The sequence below is a fragment of the Ostrinia furnacalis genome, unplaced genomic scaffold (assembly GCF_004193835.3).
Source record: "Ostrinia furnacalis isolate ACB-3 unplaced genomic scaffold, ASM419383v2 OfSCF0710, whole genome shotgun sequence".
Classification (NCBI taxonomy): domain Eukaryota; kingdom Metazoa; phylum Arthropoda; class Insecta; order Lepidoptera; family Crambidae; genus Ostrinia; species Ostrinia furnacalis.
The window spans coordinates 3593871-3620466 of NW_021130949.1; the positions used below are offsets into that span (position 1 = coordinate 3593871).

General features: G+C 40.5%; 1 protein-coding gene and 1 non-coding gene across 2 annotated transcripts; one reads left to right on the top strand and one right to left on the bottom strand.

Annotated features, from left to right (window-relative positions):
- Positions 1-51: 51 nt before the first annotated feature.
- On the bottom strand, positions 52-23863 carry LOC114349734 (nuclear pore complex protein Nup98-Nup96-like). The gene is made up of 9 exons (XM_028300211.1): positions 23737-23863; positions 9304-9423; positions 7676-7826; positions 6952-7054; positions 5293-5413; positions 4624-4800; positions 4300-4362; positions 1305-1403; positions 52-122 (listed from the first exon to the last, which is right to left on the bottom strand). The coding sequence occupies exons 1-9, from the start codon at positions 23810-23812 to the stop codon at positions 52-54; spliced, it is 981 nt and encodes a 326-aa protein (XP_028156012.1). The 5' UTR covers positions 23813-23863.
- On the top strand, positions 21584-21745 carry LOC114349890 (U1 spliceosomal RNA). Its single transcript, XR_003655660.1, has one exon. It is a non-coding gene; the product is annotated as a U1 spliceosomal RNA (small nuclear RNA).
- Positions 23864-26596: the final 2733 nt, after the last annotated feature.

A 26596-nucleotide genomic window follows, 5' to 3' on the forward strand; every position in this document is an offset into this window, starting at 1 on the left:
TCTATCAACTCCAACAAGTTCCCTAAACATTTACATAGTAGGTACACAATCCTAGCGCCTGGCGTAGAACTGCATATGACGGACGAGGTAGTGCTTGTACAGTAGCCAGGCGTGCCACAGGACTGAAGGTTTGGTCATAGTCTACTCCTTTCCTTTGTCTGTATCCTTTTACGACAAGTCGAGCCTTGTATTTGTCGACCGAGCCATCTGGATTTCTTTTGATCCGTAAAACCCATTTGCATGGAAGTGCTTTTCGTCCTTTTGGCAGTGCACACGGTGTCCAAGCGTTCAGGTCTTCGAAGGATTTCAATTCGCTATCCATTGCNGTTCCAAAATACTGGACTGTCCTGTCGATGACATTGACAGTGGGGCGCCACCGTCAATACCGGATCGCTGGTTCCGATTTTTACCATGTTGGAAACCATATAGTTGAACGATGGTAGCGCCCCCCTGTCATTGAGTTTGGTGGGACAGTTCAGCGTGGGTCATCTATAGTAGATGACCCATGGGGAGTTTTGTCACCAAGATTTTTTGTCTGTGTTTCTTTGTCAATGTGGGCGTGTTCCTTTACATGTATGGAGATTTGCTATTTTTGACATCAACGTTGATAAATTTAGCGATATCTGTGATATTTCTTTAATCTGTAAGCGTTTTGTGAGCGATGTGAAAAAATGTTGAAATGGAACACTCTCAGTTTGACATGAGCCGTCACACGTCCGATTTTTGAAGTGTTTATTTTATATAGAAGAAACATTCTATTCTACAAGTTATTCAATTTCGAATTGCATTATTAATACTACGGTTGTATCTTTTCAAAGAAAATTGTATTTTAAAGTCATAATACGTGGATTAGTCCGCACTCCGCACTAGTCGCGTCAAGTATGGTAAATTACTACGTACTAAGTGGAACAGGTATTTGGATCACGTATTAATAAATACTTGGAATAGGTGCACCTAGTATCAAATTTACCTAGTATAACCCATCTCTACCTCCTATGTTCTTCTGATTAATTTCGTTGCGGGTCCAATGACAGTTTAACTTTCCCCCGGGACAAACTTGGCCTTCACTGGTTGGGTCATTGGCGGTCAAGCTGTAGATCCTGACTACACAGGAGTAGCAGGTGGAAATAGTCCTGTATCTTCATCATTTCAGCCACAGGACGTCCACTGCAGAACATAGGCCTCCCCCAATGATTTCCACATCGCCCGGTTGGTAGCGGCCTGCATCCAGCGCCTTCCTGCTACCTTTATGAGGTCGTCGGTCCACCTTGTGGGTGGAGGTCCCGTTTAAGTCAGTTACTTACCAATGTCAGCATACAGCGAAGCCTTCATCAGCTGATGGCGGTGGCTTTGTCTGTGCTCCAAGCGTGCTAGCTCGCCAGTGGGACTCTTGACGCCCAACGCTGGGAAACAAATGACATCAGTTATTTGTGATATAGTGGGTAGAGTTTGGAGTGGTATTTTTACTATGGTTTTCACAAACTTGAAGCTTATTACAAAAAGTGAAACGCCTGCTAAACAATTCATCATCATCATTTCAGCCATAGGACGTCCACTGCTGAACATAGGCCTCCCCCAATGCTTTCCATGTTGATCGATTGGTAGCGGCCTGCGTCCAGCGCTTCCCTGCTACCTTTACCAGGCCTGTTCATCTCCGCGAGTTTACATCAAAAACAAAACACGCACGATGGCCCACCTACAGGATACTATTCGACAAGGCCTCACATACGAGCGAACATTGACTCACGCACGCGTATTCTTGTGTATGATGGAAGAAAATAAAGAAAATGGTGTACTAAATACTGTGCAGTATTTAATTGCCTAAATTATAATAAAAACACAGAATGTACTTTTTTAAATTGTCTCAAGACACTGAGAGGTAAATAAGTAGTTAATATATTTCATGATAATTCATGCTAAATCATGTATTTCCTCCGCCATTTTCCGCAGTTTGGCACCTCACGTCACATCATTTTACCGAAGTCAGCCCTATANAAAACCCATTTGCATGGAAGTGCTTTTCGTCCTTTTGGCAGTGCACACGGTGTCCAAGCGTTCAGGTCTTCGAAGGATTTCAATTCGCTATCCATTGCCCTTTGCCATTCTTCGCGATCGTCCCTTTTCATAGCGTCTGCGAAATTGTTTGGAAATGTTTCAGTAATACAGACGTAATCTCTTAGTCTCTCAGGACGTCGAATCAGTGAACGATCTCTAAGATTATAGCCGGTTGGCGGTGGTTCAGCGTCATAAAATACTTCTGGAACTGTCGTTTCTTCTTCATGTTCATGGTCTTCATGGAGGACTTGATCCGATTCTTCTCCCTCGAGAACATGATCATGGTCGTTGGAAATCGGTTCGGGTGTATCTCCCTCGTGAACGTGAGTTTGCTCTGGAGCTGTAACTTCTCTTTCTATGTTCGGTTTTGGCGTTATGAAAACCGGATATTCTCTTGTCTCAACTTCTGTTCTAGGAATTTCACTATCACAGATCGAAAGAGGTTTCTCATCAAAGATTACGTCACGAGAGCGGACGAGCGTCGAGTGTTTCCCGTCTGTGACCCAGATACGGTAGCAGTCTTCATCATACCCGATAAGTCGACCTTTTATCGCCTTTTTTTCGAGTTTTTTACGCTTCTGCTTTGGGATATGGACGTATGCGGTTGAGCCTATTATTCGAAGATGTTTAATAATAGGTTTCTTTCCATACCAAAGTTCATACGGAGATTTGTTACCTGAACTTGTGGGACCTGTTCTGTTCAGAATGTATGCCGCGGTATTAATGAGCTCTGCCCAAAGCACTTGTGGTAAAGGCTCATGAGCATACATCAACGATCTGCCTGTCTCAACTAGGGTTCTGTTCTCCCTTTCGCTTACTCCGTTTTGTTCCGGTGTGTACGGGGTGACGAGTCGCTGTACTATTCCATGAGTGTCTAAAACACTTTTTATGGACGCATTATCAAATTCGCCGCCGTTGTCACTCAAAAGGCATTTTATGGTGTGTCCGACTGTTTTAGTTTGAGCGATCATCAAAACTAACTTGTCTTTGACCTCGGACTTCTTGCGTATAAAGTACACCATACGGTAGCCGGTAAAGTCGTCTTTAAACAAAACGTAATACTTATAGTTTGAGAAGCTAGGTTGAAACGGTCCACAAACGTCGGTGTGTACGATTTCTCCGGGCTCGGTAGCTCGGGTTCTTGTACCGAATTTAAGTCGATGCGCCTTTCCAAAGATGCAGCCTTCACAGGTCTCTTTATCCATCGGCAAGTTTAGACCTAGTTCCCGTTGGATAGTCGCTCTTACGTGTCTTTTATTTTGGTGAGCGAGTCTCTCGTGGTACAGTTGCATCGTTGCTGTAGTTGCAAAGACTTCGGGTGGTGTTTCTGGCAGTACGGGTTTTACTTCCAGTCGATATAGACCACCTTGTTTTTGTCTCTTCNTACTTATTATTATTCTGTGCCTTTACGATGTCGTCGGTCCACCCTAAACACTTGTTTAAAGTCATTTAGTTTTGAACCAATGCGTGTTTAACTTTTTTGTGATAAGGCACAATAACATCAATCAATAAAATATGGAAAAATCTTAGGAACAGGGCTATAAACAAAACCAGATGTATAGGTGACTGCTAGAAAATAGCAGTTGTTTAATACATAAAGTTGGTATTTTTAGAGGCCGGTAGATCTATTCTCATAAATAAAACACTGGGTACTCATCTTTCACATTATATTGCCTTATTTTAGATACCATTCATCACTTAGCACAAAAGCGCGGGGAGTCGTCACCGCGCGTCTCTCTATTCTAGCGTGACATTGACATTACGTCAATGTCACTATGACAGCATCTCATTGGCCACAACGATATAGATGACCCACGCTGAACTGTCCCGCCAAACTCAATGACAGGGGGGCGCTACCATCGTTCAACTTTATGGTTTCCAACATGGCAAAAATCGGAACCAGCGATTCGGTATTGACGGTGGCGCCCCGCTGTCAATGTCATCGATAGGACAGTTCAGTATTTTGGAACTATACCGTTATTTTAACGTTTTAGATTTTTCATAATTTATTTATTTATTGAAAAAGATACACCAACGACATATAACTTTACATATAACAATAATACAGTGTTGAGTTGGTACAATATTAAAATATATGCCTTTACAGGTGGATACATCATTTCCCATTATCGAACGTTGACTCGAGTTTAAAGTAGGACATTAATAATTAATAGTATGTATCGACTCTACAATTTATTTATTTAGTTTTTAGAAATAAAATAGATTTAGCAAAGTATAGCTTACCTCTGCTGTCTTGATACAAGCTCTGAGACTCCGTATTGTCTTCAGTGGTGTCCATTTCGAATGCTGAAACAAATCCACAAATAATAAGAACAATCTAAAGAAATGATACTGTTGTTAGTTGATACTTATTTGGTTTACCATTATGATGAAATGAAATTCAATATCTTAGTTAAAACTAAGATTTGGCATTTGATACATTGATGTGCTGTGACCTCAGGGACCGCCGAGACCTCTGAGACAGCTGTGACCTCTGAGACCGCCGAGGCATCATAAGACTCTTGAGGCCTCTAAGACCACCGATACTTAATTTTATTCCGTACTCACCTTTCCCAGCTCCATTGAGTAAATTAAGCGACGTCTGATGCATAGCCAACAACGTGTCTTCGGACGGCGGCAAGCCTCCCAGACTGCTAAGACCGCTGAGGCCTCCGAGGCCACCGAGGCCTCCGAGGCCGCCTAAACCTCCGAGGCCGGGCGATTGGACTGCAGTGGGCTGTGGTGCTGGGGAAAAAAGATGTAATTCGAAGTTGAGTTTTTTGTGTTTAACATATTATTAATTTATTACATACAAGATGGCAGAAATAGGAAGAGGTACAACAGAAGAACTGCGTTTTGAAAGGAAGAGAAGAAAATAAATTTAATAAGAATTTGGCCCACATTATTGTTATGAAGTAATATTAGAGTTTAACTAGGATAACACTGATCTTTAAAAAATATTAATGAGGGCCATAACTATTTATTAAGACGAGATGTGAGGAAACAAGACGTAAAAAAATACGATTTTCTATTGGTTGATTATAGCACTTATCGCACGTATAAGCTTTGGCGGAAATCGGCCTTAACACTTAAACTGGTAAAGAAAAAAAAAATTTCATTGGTTTTGAACTGTATGTTATTTCAATAAAGTTCAAAATTCATTGGTAACAATTCAGTTACTACCAAGTAAAAGTTTAACCACTGAACTACTTTAGATAAGTTTTATTATAAACATACCTGGTTGCGCTGCGGCTTTCTGCACCGTGTCTTTGACGAGCTGTCTTTTCAGCACTTCGGGTGTGGGACCGTCGTCTTCCTCATCCGAATCGGTCAAGCCGTATTTGCTGAAGTGTTCCACCTGTAGAGAAAAATGTTAAGGTTACACACGTGGTTGCAAAAGAAAGACTGAGAAGAAGGTTTTAAACGTTTTGATAACAATCACTCTTGGCTCAATGGCTAGACTGTTCCATTCGATGGCTAGACTGTTCCATGCGATGGCTAAACTATTCCGTATGATGACTAGAGTTCCATTCGATGGCCAAACTGTTTCAATCGATGTGCTAGACTGTTCCATCCGATGACTAGACTGTTCCATTCGATGGCTAGACTATACCATTCGATGACTAACCGTTCTTAACGGCTTAGCAGTACTACAAAAGGTGATGGTTGTCGCGGACCGGTCTTGACGCACAGGAGGAGACGTGCGGGAGGAATCCTCCTCGTACTCCATACGTAATGGCTAGACTGTTCCATGCGATGGCTAGATTGTTCCGTGTGTTGGCTAGACTGTTCCATATGATGGCTAAAATGTTCCATGTTATGGCTAGATTATTCCAGGTGATGGCTAAAGTGTTCCGTTTAATGTGTGATGTCCATTGTAATAAATGTATCTTTCTTTCTTTCTTTCTTTAATGGCTAGACTGTTCCATTCGATGGCTAAACTATCCATGCTATGTATAACTGTTCCATGCAATTGCTAAACCATCCATGCGATGGATAACTGTTCCATTTCATGGCTTGACTGTTCCATTTGATGGTTAGACTATGCCATTCAATGGCTAACCGCTTAACAGTTCTACAAAAGGTGGTGGTATTGGCCTCTGCTACATTAGAGGGTCGTTCTCCAGCAGTGGACTCTACAGGGTGTTAGGTAAATTGGTATATGAGCCGACACTAGCCCATGTTAACATGGGCATATAAATGGTATGGTGAAGTCAGAAATTTGATATCATCATTTAAATTTTTTAAATGTTCATACAAAATAAAATTTATAAAATAATGTTTGTATGAAAATTAAAATAATTAAAATGATGTCATCAATTTTCTGACTTCACCATACCATTTATATGCATATGTTAACATGAGCTAGTGTCGGCTCAAATACCCATTTACCTAACACCCTGTATATGACCTAATGATGATGATGATGATGTTGACGATGGTGCTACGTACCCTGAACACCCAGCTGCCAGTCTGCGGGCGGTACTCCACAAACTTGGTGTCGTGTTTGTCGCACACGCGCCGCAGTTTGGCCTTGTACTCCATACGCAATGGCTAGACTGTTCCATGCTATGGCTAGACTGTTCTATGCTATGATTAAACTGTTCCGTGTGATGGCTAAACTTTTTCAAGCGATGGCTAAACCGGTCCATGCTATGAATAGACTGTTCCATGCGATGGCTAATTATCCATGCGATGGATAACTGTTCCATTCGATGGCTAAAATGTTCCATCCTATGGCTCGACTGTTCCATTTGACGGCTAGACTATACCAATCGATGGCTTTTTTCATAAAAACAGTTCTACTAGAGGTGATATTGACTTCTACATTAGAGGATCGTACTAGACTATTATGACCTGATTTCACCTGATGCTGATGTTGATGGTGCTACGTACCCTGAACACCCAGCTGCCAGTCTGCGGGCGGTACTCCACAAACTTGGTATCGTGCTTGTCGCAAACGCGTCGCAGTTTCGCCTCGCACTCCATTAGAAGCAACCTGTGGGAGAGAGACAGATGTAGTTTACAACTTTAGGTCTATCGTATAACTGAGTGAGTGCCTGAGGTCAGTGCTTGTGATAATGTCAGCGAGACTTCACATATGCTTTAAACTTGTGCTCCGTCACGTTATGAAATGGGCCATGAAATGTCTTCTAATAAATCTAAACTAATAAATCAATGGACCATACAATGGCCAGAACTGCCTCATTGAGGTTTTTCGCGATTGAAAAATCCGCCAGATGGCAATACGTAGACGCGAGGTCCAAATGCTGCGTGACTGGTGGATTTTGACATATCTGTCAATGTCATGTCAAAAATAACCAATCATGCAGCATTTGGACCTCGCGTCTACGTATTGCCATCTGGCGGATTTTTCAATCGCGAAAACCCTCATTCGAGCGCTAGTCTGAGTCAACCAATAACAATATTATTATGCTTAGATAAATAGTAGTATAGTCTGGTCTGCGAGCACGTAGAATTTTGTCCAATGACCTGCGGGCGCCCGTCGCACAGTCGCGACAGCAATATAATTACGCGCGAGCGATAAGGATGGGTAGCTTGGGGTCATTGGACAAAATTCTACGTGCTCACAGACCGGACTTTAGTAGTGTGCACTCACCTGTCCGGATCGGTGATGGGTCGCTTCTGTGTCTTGTCACGCGGCCAGACACGGTCCAATGTGACAATTGCACGACGGTTGAGCCCTGATCCCACGGGCGGTTTGTCCGCGTCTTCAGGGTATATTATTACTTCTTTGTTCAGGAAGTGGACTGAAAAGAAGGGTAGTTTTAGATTTGTAAGCTAAAATTAAACTCAAGTCTGTGACTGGTTGAAGTATTGAGATGAAACTAATCAATGGTTGAATAGCTTAGAATGATGATATGAATGATGACGAATATTGCTTTACGTTATGTCTTTGTGAATAATAGGTACTATTTCAACAATATTTTCGGTATTTACCTGAAAAGCATTTTATTGCACGTCATAGGTTTATCTTAATAATAATTTTTATAAAAAAAAATAAAACCGACTCCAAAAAACATACACTAAAAAGTAGAAAAATAATTACTAATCTTATTTATTAGGACGAATTAATATTTATGTATACCATGATTGATACTTTTGGAGTCGGTGCAGGCAAACTTCACACGTTTCATAATCTTGGCACCGACTCCAAAAGTATCAATCATGGTATACATAAATATTAATTCGTCCTAATAAATAAGATTAGTAATTATTTTTCTACTTTTTAGTGTATGTTTTTTGGAGTCGGTTTTATTTTTTTTTATAAAAATTAACTTATTTCTTGCTTTTTGGTTACTTATTTTTACCTTGATGTTACCACTGTAGGCAGTACATTGAGACTATATTCTTCATGTCAAGTGTAAAATAATAATCCCTACAAAATACAGGTTATCATATCGGCAACCTAAAAAGACCTTAAACCGTCAGCCCACCTTAAAAACATGAAAAAATACAACTGTTGGTCTATTTGTACCTATAATATTTCAAAAATTATCCTCCAACTCCTAAGCGTTAAGGAGTTGTACGTACCATCATGACCAGTTCATCATGATGAGATGATCGTGAAACGTTCATCTGATGCAAACACTTGAATAACTTTAGAAACTATACTTATCTATAAAATTAAAAGAATCATCCTCCAACTTCTAAGCATTAAGGAGTTTTACCTTCTATCATCAGCTCATCAATATGAGATGATGATTTCCAGACGCAAATACTTAAATAACTTAAGAAAACGTTTGAAAAACGATATACGTGCCTATAAAATTTGAGGGTTTCCCTCGATTTCCCTAGGATTCCATCATCAGATCCTGACTTGGTGACAATGGGACCACCTCAGAAGTGTACCCTATCGACCAAAAAAAGAATTTTGAAAATCGGTCCACAATTGACGGAGTAATCGGTGAACATACATAGAAAAAAAAAAAAACATACATACAGTCGAACATATAACCTCCTCCTTTTTTGAGTCGGTTAAAAAATAGGTAACGCAATTTAGCTTAAATGTCATGCACAATGTAAATATATCATTCAACTTCGAAAATATTTTATATCTCTTATTAACAGTGAGGTGTTGGAGCCTGAATGTATTTTAAAGGACGAATTAGTTTTTCTTCTCTCATAATTTAGGAATTTCAGACGTTTAGTGAGAAAATACAAGTACATAACAGTTTTTATATTTATTTATGTAAATTACCGGCCAGATACATGCTTGCCACTCACCGAGTTTGTCCAGGTCCAAGTTAGCCACGTCCATTTCGCACTCGTAGAATACGTTCCCATAGTTGTGTCGTCCGACCGTGAAGTGTGGCACCACGCACGAGCCGTCTGGCCGCATGTACGCTGAGAAATACAAATCAATTTAGGTCACCAACAACACACTATACCGACTAAAAACAAAAACATTTGGTGTGAAGTGAAAACTTAATTAAAAATCAAAATGACAACTGCATACTTCAACCGGTCCCGGGCTCGATTTCCAGTGGGGGCAGATTTTTCTGTTCGGTTTGGTTGGTGGTAGGGCTTGTTCTAAGTCCGCCTGGCTAGCTACCACCATCTTACCTAAGTCTGTCGCCATAACAACAATGTTAACAGCATTGTTGTGTTCCGGCAGCTAGAGGTAAGGTTAGGATTAAGGATTAAGGTTAAGGTTGAGGATTCCGGGTGAAGCTCGCTTCCACCTCCGGCCTGATCGTCACTTACCATCAGGTGAGATACAGGCGCTTACTCGTTGTGGATAAAAAAAAAACTATTTTAAGATGTAGGCGAAATAAAACCACTGTCAAAATTAACCACAACGTGTAATATGTGCTCTAAACATCGTTCACGTTCACTTACACAATTACGCCCGTATTCACTAACATTACTGAGGTCTCACAGTGCGCGTGGACGCACAGGGTGACACACGAACCAATCACAGAGCTCTATTCAACGCTGTGCGTTTCGATTTGATGCTTCACTTAAGCAAACATCGTTTTTGAACACGAGTTTTTGTTAACTTACACATTTAAAGTAGGTACTACAACTTTATCAACGCGAATTAAAAGCATACAACGCCATCAAGCGGTGAGCAGTTAGTTTCGTAATTGAGTGGCGTAAACATACTTACTGTATTTACATGTCAGCAGCTCTGGTGAGATAAGCTGCACTTCTCTTTAACATAAGGCTACATTTTATTGTACCATACTATATCGGTAATCTTTGAATCAGTTACTTTGAAAACACTTTTATATTCTGTCATCCAGAACAGTTTAATCTGATTATGTTGTTGGTAAATATTTCTAATAATATTATTATGTCACTGTTAAAACCCGTTTTCCTTGGTTAAAACTAGTTTCCACTAAATACTTTTGTAAAACCTAATNTTAATATAGATGACCCACGCTGAACTGTCCCACCAAACTCAATGACAGGGGGGCGCTACCATCGTTCAACTATATGGTTTCCAACATGGCAAAAATCGGAACCAGCGATTCGGTACTGACGGTGGCGCCCCGCTGTCAATGTCATCGATAGGACAGTTCTGTATTTTGGAACTATACTACGGTTGTATCTTTTCAAAGAAAATTGTATTTTAAAGTCATAATACGTGGATTAGTCCGCACTCCGCACTAGTCGCGTCAAGTATGGTAAATTACTACGTACTAAGTGGAACAGGTATTTGGATCACGTATTAATAAATACTTGGAATAGGTGCACCTAGTATCAAATTTACCTAGTATAACCCATCTCTAGGCCTCACCCAATGATTTCCATGTTGCCCAGTTGGTAGGCGCCTCGGTCCAGCGCCTTTCTGCTACCTTTATGATGTCGGTCCACCGTCCCACGCTGCGTTTTTGGTACGTGGCCTCCACTCCAGAACTTTGCTGCCCCATCGGCCGTCAGTCCTGCCCATTACCACTTCAGCTTGCTAATCCGTTGGGCTATGTCAGCGACTTTAGTTCGTTTATGGATTTCATTTCTGACTCGATCTCATAAAGATAAGCATGGCCTTTTTCACGCTAAGTTGTACACTAAATAAGAACGTTGCGATGTTTTCAGACGAAAGAGAACAATGGAGCGAGGCGCTGTGCGGCGTAGTGTGCGAGTTACTTGGCAGGGGCGCTCACGTTGACGCTATGGATTCGGACGGAATCACGCCCCTCGTGGCATCTATAGGAGGTCAGTCTTTAGAATGAAAGAAAGATAACAAATCCCACCACCACCCATGGCCATACCAACCTAGCAGTTATTGTGGCCGAATCTTGAGAGATGCACGCGAAAATTGCGTCTGCTAGGTTGTTGGCACTCCACCGCGTGTAATTCTTGACTTTCTACAAGTTTAGTTTTTTAATATTAAAGAAGAGTTAGGCTTCGGGACAATAAATGAACCAGTGTTGAGAAGAAGCAGCGCAAGAAACTCAATTACCTTTACTTATTTATATTCTGTAATTAAATTGTCCACAACGCATGCCGTGGAAGCCTTTTTTGGACAACACTTAATTCTTAGCCTATATTTAGTTACAAAAAAATCATTTTTTTCTTTGCAACAAACGCGTCTTGTAATGAGGGCTATCGTTTTTATACTTAACAGTTGGCACCCCTGGCGATTGACAGGACCTTACTCTACAGTGGCGCCATCTTGATTAGTGCAAATGCGATAGTCCTCCTACCACTTTCGCGCTCACCAGTTGGTGCCAGTCTTCGCTACTAGCAAGTGACAGGACCTTACTCTACAGTGGCGCAAACTGGTGAGCGCTAAAACGATAGCCCTCATTGATTGTTAGTGTCAAAAATAGGTACCCTTTTGTTTCTTATGGCTGTCCAGCAGAAAGCGTAGTCCGCACGGCGCAAAAGGACATCATCCATTTTGGTCCAAAATCAAAAGTGCCGGCCAAAAAATAAAAGTGCTGTATTCTGATAAAATACGTCCGCCTTAGCATTTATTACTATGGCACCAAAGCTGTAGCACCACTGTGCATCGTAGTATTTGAGTTCTAAAAATATATGAAACGACTGACTTTGATCTCAAATACTACGACGCACAGTGGTGCTACAGCTTTGGTGTCATAGTAACAAATGCTAAGGCGGACGTATTCTGTCAGAATACAGCACTTATTTTTTTATTGGCCGACATTTTTGATTTTGAACAAAAAATGTATGAATCGTCGATGAATTTTAGATCTCAAATACTTGACGCACAGTGGTGCTACAGCTTTGGTGCCATAGTAACAAATGCTAAGGCGGACGTATTCTGTCAGAAGACAGCACTTTTTTTTATTGGCCGACACTTTTGATTTTGAACAAAAAATGTATGAATCGTCGATAAATTTTAGATCTCAAATACTCGACGCACAGTGGTGCTACGGCTTTGGTGCCATAGTAACAAATGCTAAGGCGGACGTATTCTGTCAGAATACAGCACTACTCGACGCACAGTGGAGCTACGGCTTTGGTGCCATAGTAACAAATGCTAAGGCAGATGTATTCTGTCAGAATACAGCACTTTTTTTTGTAGGCCGGCACTTTTGATTTTGGACCAAAAATATATGAAACGTGGATGATGTCCTTTGTTTTTTGCTTCTCCTGAAAAGTACACTTTGTCCTTATAAATAAATAAAACTTACAGGCCCAGCAGAGAGCGTGGTCCGAGCGGCGCTCCGCCCGCGTCTCTCGTGCTTAGCCGCCGGCGTGCTCGCCCGCCACGGCGCCACCTACGCGCCCGCGCACGTGCCACGTGACCTGCACGCCTTCCTCGCCATGCACGGCGTGCGGAGCGTGCGCGAGCACTAGCTACGCGTGCGGGAACAATGGCGGCGAGCCATGCGCCGCGCGGTCATTCCCAGCTGGATGTGGGACGAGCTGGACGAGCTGGACTGACGATATAAGAAAGAAAACTCTTGGAGTGACGTATGGAGGGGGGGCTGAGTCGACAAATTGTGATAGAAGCGACTTAGCAACAAAAAATAGTGTACAACAACTGAGGGACCGTATAACAGACGACAGCACATCAAGGACACCCCTTAAGCGGTTGTAATGGGAGCGATTTTACCATATATGCGCCCGCGCACCTACCACGTACAACTACTTTAGCTTCAGTTCGTGCAGTAACAACAGACGACAGAAAATCAAGCTCACCTCTTTGGTAGTTATAATAGAAGCGATTTTTCTACCTACACGCCTGCGCAAGTGCCAAAATGTGTCGGTGCATCAATGTCGCCTCTTAGGTACTAGTAATAGGAGTCATTTTCCATCAATGCGCCCGCGCACGTGCCAAAATGCGTCTTGACATGCCGTCGACTGTAGAAGCAAGGAAGCACTGGCATCTTAATTAGAATAGGAGTCATTTTTCCATCTACGCCAGCGCACGCCACGTGACCTGCACGCCTTCCTCGCCATGCACGGCGTGCGGAGCGTGCGCGAGCACTAGCTACGCGTGCGGGAACAATGGCGGCGAGCCATGCGCCGCGCGGTCATTCCCAGCTGGATGTGGGACGAGCTGGACGAGCTGGACTGACGATGTAAGAAAGAAAACTCTTGAGTGACGTAGGGAGTGGGGGCTGGGCTGACTAATTCGTACAGACGACAGCACGTCAATCTAAAAGTAAATTAGTTGTAATAGAAGCGACTTTGCAACAAAAATGTGTAACCTAAGGATCGTATAACAGACGACAGCTCATCAAGTCAAATACTAAAGCCCGGTCCGTGAGCACAGAATTTTGTCCAATGACCCCTAGCTACCCATCCTTTTCGCTCGCGCGTAATTATATTGCTGTCGCGACTGTGCGACTGGCACCCGCAGTGAGTGTGCGAGCGCGATAGCAACATAATTACGCGCGAGCAATAAAGATGGGTAGCTTGGGGTCATTGGACAAAATTCTACGTGCTCACGGACCAGACTTTAGCATCCTAATTACTTATAATAGGAGCGGTTCTACTATCTATGCGCCCGCGCACGTGCCAAAATGTGTCTAAAATGACGTCGACTGCACAAGCCCTCGCTTGTGCAGTCGACGTCATTTTAGACACATTTTGGCAAACTAAAGCTAAAGTAGTAGTATTAAAAGCGACTTTTGCAACAAAAACGAGTCTACACTACTGAGCAACCATGCCACAGATGACGGCACATCAAAGTCGCCTCTTAGCTACTAGTAATAGGAGTCATATTGCCATGCACGGCGTGCGGAGCGTGCGCGAGCACTAGCTACGCGTGCGGGAACAATGGCGGCGAGCCATGCGCCGCGCGGTCATTCCCAGCTGGATGCGGGACGAGCTGGACTGATTGATATAAGGACGGATTGAAGGATATAAGACATTATGTGACGTATGGAGGGGGGGGGGGGGGCTGGGCCGACTAATTCGTACAGACGACAGCACGTCAATCTAAAAGTAAATAAGTTGTAATAGAAGCGACTTTGCAACAAAAATGTGCAGCCTAGGGATCGTATAACAGACGACAGCTCATCAAGTCAAATACTAAAGCCCGGTCCGTGAGCACAGAATTTTGTCCAATGACCCCTAGCTACACGTCCTTATCGCTCGCGCATAATTATATTGCTGTCGCGACTGTGCGACTGGCACCCGCAGTGAGTGTGCGAGCGCGACAGCGATATGGGGTCATTGGACAAAATTCTACGTGCTCACGGACCAGACTTTAGCATCCTAATTACTTATAATAGGAGCGGTTCTACTATCTATGCGCCCGCGCACGTGCCAAAATGTGTCTAAAATGACGTCGACTGCACAAGCGAGGGCAAACTAAAGCTCAAGTAGTTGTAGTAAAAGCTACTTTTGCAACAAAAACGAGTCTACACTACTGAGCAACCATGCCACAGAAGACGGCACATCAAAGTCGCCTCTTAGCTACTAATAATAGGAGTCATATCGCCATGCACGGCGTGCGAAGCGTGCGCGAGCACTAGCTACGCGTGCGGGACCAATGGCGGCGAGCCATGCGCCGCGCGGTCATTCCCAGCTGGATGTGGGACGAGCTGGACGAGCTGGACTGACGATATAAGAAAGAAAACTCTTGGAATGACGTAGGGAGGGGGGAGCTGGACGAACTGGACTGATAGAGGATGTGAAGTGACGTAGGGAGGGGGGGCTGAGCCGACTAATTCGTACAGACGACAGCACGTCAATCTAAAAGTAAATTAGTTGTAATAGAAGCGACTTTGCAACAAAAATCAGTGTACAACAACTGAGGGACCATATAACAGACGACAGCACATCAAGGACACCCCTTAAGTGGTTGTAATGGGAGCGATTTTACCATATATGCGCCCGCGCACCTACCACGTACAACTACTTTAGCTTCAGTTCGTGCAGTAACAACAGACGACAGAAAATCAAGCTCACCTCTTTGGTAGTTATAATAGAAGCGATTTTTCTACCTACACGCCTGCGCAAGTGCCAAAATGTGTCGGTGCATCAATGTCGCCTCTTAGGTACTAGTAATAGGAGTCATTTTCCATCAATGCGCCCGCGCACGTGCCAAAATGCGTCTTGACATGCCGTCGACTGCAGAAACAAAGAAGCACTGGCATCTTAATTAGAATAGGAGTCATTTTGCCTCCTACGCGCCCGCGCACGCCACGTGACCTGCACGCCTTCCTCGCCATGCACGGCGTGCGGAGCGTGCGCGAGCACTAGCTACGCGTGCGGGAACAATGGCGGCGAGCCATGCGCCGCGCGGTCATTCCCAGCTGGATGTGGGACGAGCTGGACGAGCTGGACTGATAGAGGATGTGAAGTGACGTAGGGAGGGGGGGCTGGGCTGACTAATTCGTACAGACGACAGCACGTCAATCTAAAACTAAATTAGTTGTAATAGAAGCGACTTTGCAACAAAAATGTGCAGCCCAGGGATCGTATAACAGACGACAGCTCATCAAGTCAAATACTAAAGCCCGGCCCGTGAGCACAGAATTTTGTCCAATGACCCCTAGCTACCCATCCTTATCGCTCGCGCGTAATTATATTGCTGTCGCGACTGTGCGACGCGCGCCCGCAGTGAGTGTGCGAGCGCGACAGCAACATAATTACGTGCGAACGACAAGGATGGGCAGCTTGGGGTCATTGGACGGGATTCTACGTGCTCACGGACCAGGCTTTAATCATAATCGGACCGTATGTAATGACATGACGTGACGTTGACCAAGACAACCAACTTCTACAGACGACAGCACATCAAGCTTAAAATTGTCATCTTAAGTATTTGTAACGGGAACGACTACGACAAAAATGTGTCTACAACAACTGAGGGACCATATAACAGACAATAGCTCATCAGTCGCCTCTTTGGTAGTTGTAAAAGGAGTAATTTTGCCATCAATGCGCCCGCGCACGTGCTAAAATGTGTCTGACATGCCGTCGACTGCAGAAACGAGAGCAAACTAAAGCTAAAGTACTTGTAATAGAAGCGACTTTACAACAAAAACGAGTCTACACTACTGAGCAACCATGCCACAGAAGACGGCACACCAAAGTCGCCTCTTAGATACTAGTAATAGGAGTCATTTTCCATCTATGCGCTCGCGCACGTGCCAGAATTTGTCTAAAATGACGTCGACTGCACAAGCGAGGGCAAACTTACCATCAGGTGATCAGTCTGCTCGTTTGCCTCCTATCACATAAAAAAAAAAAACTAAGTAGTTGTAGTAGAAGCGACTGCAACAAAAACGAGTCTACACGACTGAGCAACCATGCCACAGATGACGGTACATCAAAGTCACCTCAAAGTACGGACGACAGCACAATAAGCTAAATACTAGCATCTTATGTAGTTGTGATAACTCTTCGCTCGTAAAATCGCTCTATTGCAACTAAAAAGACTTGACTCTTTTCGTCGACAGCTCGTTCGACTGTTATAACGTGGGATACTACGGGTAGCATATCAAGCACTACACTAGTATCTTAAGTTGTTGTGATAGGAATAATTTTGCAACAAAAATGAGTCTTGACGTGCTGTCGACTGTATGACTATGGGACCGTGCAACAACATTCACTTCTCACTTATGCGCCATCTGGATGCACAGACTGAAATAATAACAAGTGTTGTAACGTGACGTGGTGAACGGTAACCGAGCCAAATAACCGAAATGGAACCGTGTGACAACACAACTTATGCCCGTTTTCACCATCAATCCCTAATTTTTAAGTGAGCCCTATGGTAACATATAACATGAATTTTGTTTACATAGGGGTCACTTAAAAATTAGGGATTGATGGTGAAAACGGGCATTAGTCAAGCTGTCAATAGATGCGACAAGTCCTTACTGTGCAGCTGTGTGCAATGATGACGTGACTTCTGCTTATATCTCTCATAAATATATATCGACGATGATGGCGCCCTCAAACACGTCTAAGAATAGATTGCGGCATTTGAATTGGCCATCTGACCACTGAGAAAATAATAAAATAACACGTTCGCATACAGTACGTGAATAGGCGGGGTTATAGGTATATCCACATTCAAACACAATTTGGTTTCGCACATCCCTTAGCAATATGAATATATCTTTTATGAGTTTGCAATACAGATTTCTTGAAAACCTAAATATAGTTCCTATTGTAATGCAAACTCGCGTCACGTGATTAATGTAAACGAACGTGTTATTTTTCAATATGAGCAGATAGATGTGAATATTGTATTGAATTTCGCGTTGGAACTGTCAAATGCCTGTCAATTTGACAAGCATCGTCAATGTCAGTCCGTGACACAAAGTATTGGCTTCTTCCAAAGGTATATTATCGATATATTCAGTATAATGTAGGAAATATTGTGCCAATGTGTATCCACAGACATTTTCTACCTTATACTTTAACAATAAAATATTGAAATAGATAACAGAGATTTATTAATAATAATATGCATTGACGATTAAATATATTTCATGTATATGACGATTGTTTATATAGAACAGATGTCGTTTAATTTTGTAATAGAATACTCAAAGATATTATCACACAGAAAGCAATAAATAATGTTAATTGAAAACTATATTGGACTGCTATGCTATTCATTTATTCGTTAAATGTATGTGCCATTACATATATTTCCCGCCAGTTTTAAATCTAATAGAGTGCTATTATATTGTTTACAAAATAACATATTATGTAATGTGATGATGCATGTTATTGAATGTTCAAAAACGGGCATTTAAAATGTAAACTAAGTTTTTCTCATTAATGAAAATACTAACTGATAATGAAATTGTTTAATATAGATACGCTTTAGTAATATTACCATATTAATGTATTTTACCAATATTTTGTCCTAATTTCATCAAGAAAAATTGTCCTATGTACTACATAAGCGTATCTATATTAATTATATTGTAATAATGAGAATGTTTAAAAGAGTATTTCATCGAATATAGTTTCCGATAGTAGTAAATATGCGAAAATGAGGTTGAAATTGAAATTACGATTGACATTTATACCATGCGCATGAGTATCAACTTTACAGTGGCGCCATCTAGGTACATGATAGGTGAATCCAGAATGGTTGAAATAATTAAAATCCTATTCTGGGAAACCTATTTATGAAAAACTAAAGTCTAAAGTATTTTAAAACATAGTGTTGAAACTATATTCGTAAAAATACTCTATTTATTAGAACACAGGGTCCGAATGTGTTCAAGAAGTGGTATTTAAAGTGCGGCTCAAATATATCGTTAATAATGAGAGTTATATCAATCCAATCTTATGTAGGGACGACTGTTGTGATAGTAATATAGTTTAATATCTAAGTTAAGGTTTAATGAGGTCACCTCTAGATTAGGCAAGATGTTGAGTTTACTGCTATTACTGCAGAACACAGTACTGTTATGCTATATTATGCTGTTAAAGACCGACATACTGCATATAGACAATAACCAAGGCATAAATTAATCACTGGCTGTATAAACGTATAATTTGTGAAAACCCTCGCAAAGATATCAGTTAACATCTTTCACGAAGTGTATCATAACCCTTAAATAAAACAAATGACGAATGACGCTTAGTGTCAACAATGCAGGAATTTGGCGGGTATTTTTTAGACCAAAGAAAATTGATCAACCATCAAATTTTTAAATGCTAGAGACACATTGGAAAGCAAATACATATTACACTAGCGATCACATTATAGACACAATTTTGTAGCTTGTGCGTTTGCCCGTAGTTTCAAAATATGTAGCGTAGATCGTGTTATCAGTTATTGGCCTAATTTATATTAAAAGTATTACAAATAATCTGTGGAATGCACAAAATGTAGATTTAAATTATGGTCTTTTCATGGTAGCTAAATAACATTTCAATAAATACTCGTAATAGAAACTCCGCAGCTAAAACTTGATCGTGGATAAGACCCATAGTGCCTTCCCGTTCACTCTGAATAAATACGCTTACGAAAGACAGTGATAGAAGATGCTAAATCTGTTAAAAAGTTTTCTCAAATATTCTTTAAATATTAGAAAATCAAAGATACAAAAATTTGGTATAGTCATCAGCACATTAACCGATAAAATTACGAATTACACTAAACGTATTGTATTGTAAAAATTTGGAATTCACTGTGGATTCGTCAATTTTGTGGTGATGTTACTGTATATTATGCAATAGCAAATTAATGTGAATATAGTTGAATACCTTGTACGATGATGAAATAATAAAAACAATTCTACGATCGAATATAAAACGCACAACAACATCGATATTAGGTGAATTTAGTCGCCATTTTTAGTCAAATGCCTCATTTAAATCTTCTCTATGTGTGTATTGTTGCAATGCAATATGTCTGACTCTTCTATTTTTTTTTTACATAGAAACGCTATTTTTACTAAAACAAATAACACGATTTGAATGTGTGTTTGACTAATTAAGTATATTATTACGTTTGCAGCTAAAATATGTTTAATTTTGTAATAAATTAATTATGGTATATAAAATTAGATAATAGTAGAAATGTAGAGAGAAATTAAATATAGCGAATGGTTTTACATGAATACAATTACTTTTCAATGCAACCTCGGTATTGAAACTATTATGTAATTTTAAAAAGTAGTTCATGCTTGTCATTAATATACACTTGAAAAAATAAGTGTATTGAATAAGGTGGCCCAAGTATAAAGAAACTAGTTTATAGTTGTCCAGGGCCTTAATTGCATATTTTCAATATCATATCATCGACTATTATTAACTTGGTAAATTCTAGTCAAAATGGTAATTTAGCTAAGGCGGTATGTGTAAATAACTTTTATTTTCCTATTACATTTAATTATGCTTTAAATTAACCAATTTGTGTTATATGAGATTGAAATATTTTTACATCATCATAGAATAATCGTTCAGTGATGAGAACATTGCCTTGCTTTTGATTGCAATTTATTTACATAGTTAACAGGCTCAAAGGATGTGTAAAATTATTATAAAAATCCGTGTAAATCGTGTAATTAAGATGCAAATTATATTTATGCCATCAATTGTATAATAAGTATATTATTTTTCTCGAGGATCGCATTATTTTTGTAAAAGAAACTGTACTTATCAATGTTATGTACCTGGCTTATGTACAACTGTACAATCATACAAGCAAATACTAAACTATACACGTGTATATTGTATAATATTATTATGTTGGAATAGATTGTAATTTGACACTGTATTAATGGTTTTATTAGAAAAAAAACTGACTATTATGCCCTTTTTACTCACATTCTATATATTTTTCTTGTGTTATCTAAAGTAAAATTACTAACATTATGAAAGAACGAAAGAAAAAAATATTTGACACCAAATTACATCAAATTCATCAATTATTACTTAAAACTTATTATGATCATTATTAAAAGTGCCAACAACAATATAATTCTAAATTACTTATTCATGACATTTTCTATTTTATTTGCTTTATACACCTAACTGTCCCTTTCAACCGCTAAAAAGTAGTGTCTAATAATAGTTCATGTATCTTTAAAATACATAAGTATACTTTAGAAGGCTAAATGAATATATTTATCAGACCCAATGTCATGGACGTTAAATCTGTGTTTCCTGAAATAAAGATTATTTTGTAAGATTACTGTCTTTTTATTCCACCATATCTTCACTGAAAATAATTATTTGATTTAGTTGTAAAAGTAAAAACACAGAAATATCTGAATTATCACAATGGAATAGAACTTTAGGAACGTTTCTACTGTTTATCCACCAGGGCGGCGCCACTGAATGCATTACGATTGTAAAAATTTTTTTGTGTTGGTAAACTTTTACCAAAAAAATACGTTGGCTTTTGTAGGAAACTGGTTTAGATTTTGATTTTAGTTTTCATGTAGAACGAACTTAAATTTTATTATATTAGTCGTAACGTAATAACTACGAAAACTATTTGAGCTGAACGATTACTATTCGGTTCGTGCTTTAGAAGTTAGTGTCAAAACATGTCAATAGATGGCGTTGTACCAATTCATACAAAAAGCTGTACCGCGGTGTCCAGATTTTTTTTCCCGCAAAGACTATCCCGACCAAACTTAAACAAAGCATACTTACCTGGCATAGGGGACACCGTGATCATGAAGGCGGTTCCCCCAGGGCGAGGCTGTTCCATTGCACTGCGGAACGGTTGACCCCTGCGATTATCCCTAATGCGGATAACTCGGATGCGTAATTTTTGGTAGTGGGGACTGCGTACGCGCCGTCCCCCCAGAAACTCTTGCTGAAAGCGGTTGGTCATGGTCAGTGTTGGTGAAGAAAATAATGTCATTTACCTACAATCCAAACGATATAAAATAGAAAATTACCTATCAAAATATTTATTAAATTAACAATACAGTGATGGAAATGGTGATCGATACGTTTTTGTTACCTACCCCACGACCTAACAAAATTAAATTTTATCGATCGACTGTCTTTTACCATAATGATAAGTTTTCCACATAAAGCGAGCGTCAGAAACCGCGTTCGAGAGTACTTAGTCCACAAACAATCAATTATTCGGCTACCTAGCTTGTTCCGAANCTAGGAAAATCCAAAATAATTCAGTTAAAATTGTTTTTGCCAAAGTCTAGGTTAGGTTAGACTGGTGTTCAGATGTTATAAAACAAAATTTGGTGACAATCAGCCTCAAATGGTTCGTGACACCCCAAGTCAAAAAGTTGTTACACAACCTTATTCCAATAGGCTAGTTTCCTAAAAAAAATTTTTTAGTCCGTCATGTTTAATATCAAAAAATATTGGACACATATATTTTTATTTGTCAATCTAACAACTAATTACATAGTTATGGTGCGTTGAAGTTCCGCACGACGTCACAACGTGCGGCACTTTTATGCACGCATTGACGTCACGGGCCTCTTCTTATGAACTTTGACTTTGACTGAAAAGATATACCAGTCAAAAACTCGTGTAGTCAAGTATGGTGTTCCCCAGGGCAGTGTTCTTGGTCCGCTGTTATTCTTGGTGTATATCAATGACTTTCCAAAAGCTACCAGTCACCCTATGGTCCTCTTTGCCGATGATTCAAATATTGTTTTTAGTTCAGATAATGTTTCTACTTTAACTTATGAGATTAACAATTCTCTACAGTGTTGTATTAAGTGGCTGCAATCCAATAATTTAATAATTAATTTAGACAAAACTAATGTGATGAATTTTAGAATTAAAGAGAATAACAAACCGAAACTTGACATTAAATTCCTTGACACAAATATTGACGAGACTGAGCAAGTTAAATTTCTTGGGTTGGATTTAGACAATAAATTAAGATGGACTTTTCAAATACAATCTTTATGCAAAAAACTAAGTAAGTTCTCTTATGCCCTATACATGTTGCGGAAGATATCCAATGAATCAACAGTATTAACGGCATATCACGGATACGTCGCGTCAATCTTACGATACGGGATAATCTTTTGGGGTAATGCTACTGACCGAGAGCTAGTGTTCAGAGCACAGAAGAGATGCGTACGTGCAATCTGCCAGCTAAAACCCACAGATACATGTAAACCTCACTTTATACGGTTGAACCTTCTAACTTTGCCATCTATGTATATTTATGAAGTTGCGGTCTTCGTCAGACAAAACCCAACATTATTCAGAAGTCATCACAGATCACGCGACAAGAATTTAATATGTAAGGATCCTTATAAGACAACTTTTTTTGCTAAGAATATTGTAGGCATGGCACCCAAGATTATAAATAAATTACCAAAAGACATTAGATTAATTGAACATCTAAATTCATTTAAAAAAACTTTACTGACTTATTTAATTAATAAATGTTATTATAATATATCTGAATTCTTTGACGATAAATCTAATTAGTTTATGTAACTGCCAAATTTTATTGTTGTCTGACAAATTGTATGCTCTTTGAGCGGAACATAGTGATACTACCTAATGTAACATGTCACCATTTTACCTATGATTCACAATAAATGATTTTGTATTGTATTGTATTGTATTGTATTGTTTGGCGCGCTTTATCTCTTTAAATTTTCATTAGTTTGAAAAAGTGAAAAATACGTGTAGAGTATTTTTTGATAAGTTAACTGACGGACTAATTAAAACTCTTGCTTTTTGACCCAGGAAACATCCCTATTGTAACAACGACAACGAACTTATTGGCTACTTTGGGTGTCACGAACTATTTGACGCTGACTGTACATAAATTAATTTTAAATACAATTTACTCACAAATCAACTCGTCCAGCGACGGTATAGTGTAGTAACCAGGGCGCGTCAGTTTGATTCCCGTCGGGTGCGGCGGCATTTCGCGCGGAGGCACGTTCTCTTCTTCTGAAACTGTTGGGAGAAAGGCAATTGGTGAAACACATAACCCTCTTTTTGGTGCAGTCGGGTGAAAAATCTCACTGCGTAAGGCCCGGTTTTCACCGAGGCGGAGCAGAGTGGAAAAATGTTTTGAATAACCAATTTCGTTCGGTCAATTTCATTCATTCTGAATGACATCTGATTGGTTCTTCAAAACATTTCTACGCTCCGCTTTGCCTCGATGGAAAACGGACCTAAACTGAAATTTTTAAACTTCCTACAAACTATAATAGAAAGGGCACGGGTCTTAACGCGATGTTTATTAATGAGTTACATATGTACTCACAGCTTGACGTTTATTAGCATAGCAGCCGAAACGAAACGTCAAGCCGTGAGCACATAATGTTACACTACGAAATGGAACGCGAAAGTTTAAAATCTTTCTACAAACGTTAAAAATGTGAAAGTTTGTGAGGATGTATGGATGATGGATGGATGCGGATGAAAAAATATATACGATATCCGAAACTTTTTCCCGTATACGAACGAGTGAATTTCAACTCTATTACTGTAAACTTAGAGCTTATAAATTCTAAGTATTCTAAACGTACACGAACGAACTAATTTCAACTCTATAAATCAAAATCAAAAATATTTATTCAGTTTAGACCACAAGTGGCACTTATGAACGTCAAATATATAAAAAAAAAAGAAAAGGTAGCCCTTATGGGGCACTTTACATGTCTCCTTATCTTTTGGGCCCTACCAGCGCTTCACTTTCAGGTCTCGGTCGCGCGGGGTGCGGGGAGTGTGGTCCGAGCAATCCGTAAGGCATTACTGTAGTGTGCGTGTGCACTCATGGATCATTTAGCGTGTACCGATAACACTCAAACATTAGCGGAAGTATGGTGGGGCGCGTCCGAGTGGATGAAACCAGAGTAAATACAAATGAGTAGGTCATCTTCATAGAAACGCACGGGCGCGGTTCGTACGAGCCAGTTGTGGTTGCGCCGAATTTTGTCAGTGTGTGCGTCATCATAATCATTTCAGCCATAGGACGTCCACTGCTGAACATAGGCCTCCCCTAATGCTTTCCACGTTGATCGACTGGTAGCGGTGTGTGTGCGCGCCGCATACGTATTGGCGCGCTCACATACAAACCGCGTTTGGTGCGTTTCTATGAAGATGACCTACTCATTTGTATTTACTCTGATGAAACGATCTATACCCCCAAACTAATTTCAACTCTACCGGTGTAAACTTAGAGCTCATCTAACCGTATACGCCTTGAATCTGGTGGGCAATCTTCTCACAGTTGCAGTGTTATACTAAAGCCTGGTCCGTGAGCACGTAGAATTTCGTCTAATGACCCCAAGCTACCCATCCTTTTCGCTCGCGCGTAATTATGTTGCTATCGCGCTCGCACACTCACTGCGGGCGCCCGTCGCACAGTTGCGACAGCAATATACACGCGAGCGATAAGGATGGGTAGCTTGGGGTCATTGGACGAAATTCTACGTGCTCGGCGACCGGACTATACCGCTATAAACTTAGAGCTCATCTAACCGTATACGCCTTGAATCTGATGGGCAATCTTCTCACAGTTGCAATGTTGGACGCCGCCGCGGTGGCAACAGAACTGAAGCAACTCGGATATACCTTGGATGGGAGAGGTAAGGAATATTATAGGGTATTTAGGGCAAAGGGAAATGGGTGTAAAGGCCAGGTTGGTGATATTTTTATTTATTAACTTTTTATCAGCCGGCGAGGCCCAGCTCTCGTACTGAGTGTATAAGTTTGAGTGTGAAAGCAAGTCCACCAAGAACAATAGTAAGTAAAACCTATTTTCTATTTGGGATAACAGATGGCGCTGTGCTCCTTTAGCTCGCGCTAACATTTGTTTTTTTCCTGCCTTTATATACCTCCTGGAAATGTGTGCCTACCCAGGTTCAACTATTAGCTTAGCTTGAATCTCAATAAATGATGCTATTGCCTGTAAAATAGCTATCATTTTCCCATGCACACTTCGCCATCGTAGGGTTGTACACTGAGCTCTCGGCGCTCTCTCTTGGCTTCGTCAAGCTGGTGGCGTACTTACAAGAGTCGGCGGCGTGAGGCCCAGCTCTCGTACTGAGCTCTTCTGCGAGGGTAGCGGCTTCGTCAAGCTGGTGGTATACTCACAAGAGTCTACTGCGTTGTGTTGCCCACTGCTGGGCTTGAGGCCCAGCTCTCGTACTGAGCTCTCCCGCTGTGAAGGCTTCGTCAAGCTGGTGGTATACTCACAAGAGTCTACTGCGTTGTGTTGCCCACTGCTGGGCTTGAGGCCCAGCTCTCGTACTGAGTAGAGATGAAACGGATATCCGGTAACTATCCGGTAGGCCGGATATCCGGCCTACATTTACTATCCGGCCGGATACCGGATAGTAACTCACTATCCGGCCGGATACCGGATATTAAAAAACTACGACAATTTCCTATTAATAAAATGAAATACATTAATCTTTAAGGTAAACATCAATAAAATGGCTTATTATAATGACGGCTTTTATTTAAAGTTCAAAAAGTTACAAAAAGCCATATTAAGGCCTTTAAAAAAACTAATTTCTTTTTCTGGGCTATTCACTCTAATGACGAATACATAAATAGTAAATATCTGTTAAGTCGAAATATTGCCAAATAAAATAGGCGATCTTTTTTCACTGATGGTCTGATGTCATGATGACGAGATATACCTGACATAAAATATATGTATCAAAACGCAACAATTAACCTAGAAATTAGCACG

Coding starts and splice junctions, on each gene's coding strand:
- LOC114349734 (XM_028300211.1), bottom strand. CDS start 23,812: ATGCCGCCGCACCCGACGGGAATCAAACTGACGCGCCCTGGTTACTAC. Junction 7,827..9,303: donor CTTGGACCTGGACAAACTCG/GTGAGTGGCAAG, acceptor CCTTCTTTTCAG/TCCACTTCCTGAACAAAGAA. Junction 1,404..4,299: donor CTTGTATCAAGACAGCAGAG/GTAAGCTATACT, acceptor TTTGTTTCCCAG/CGTTGGGCGTCAAGAGTCCC.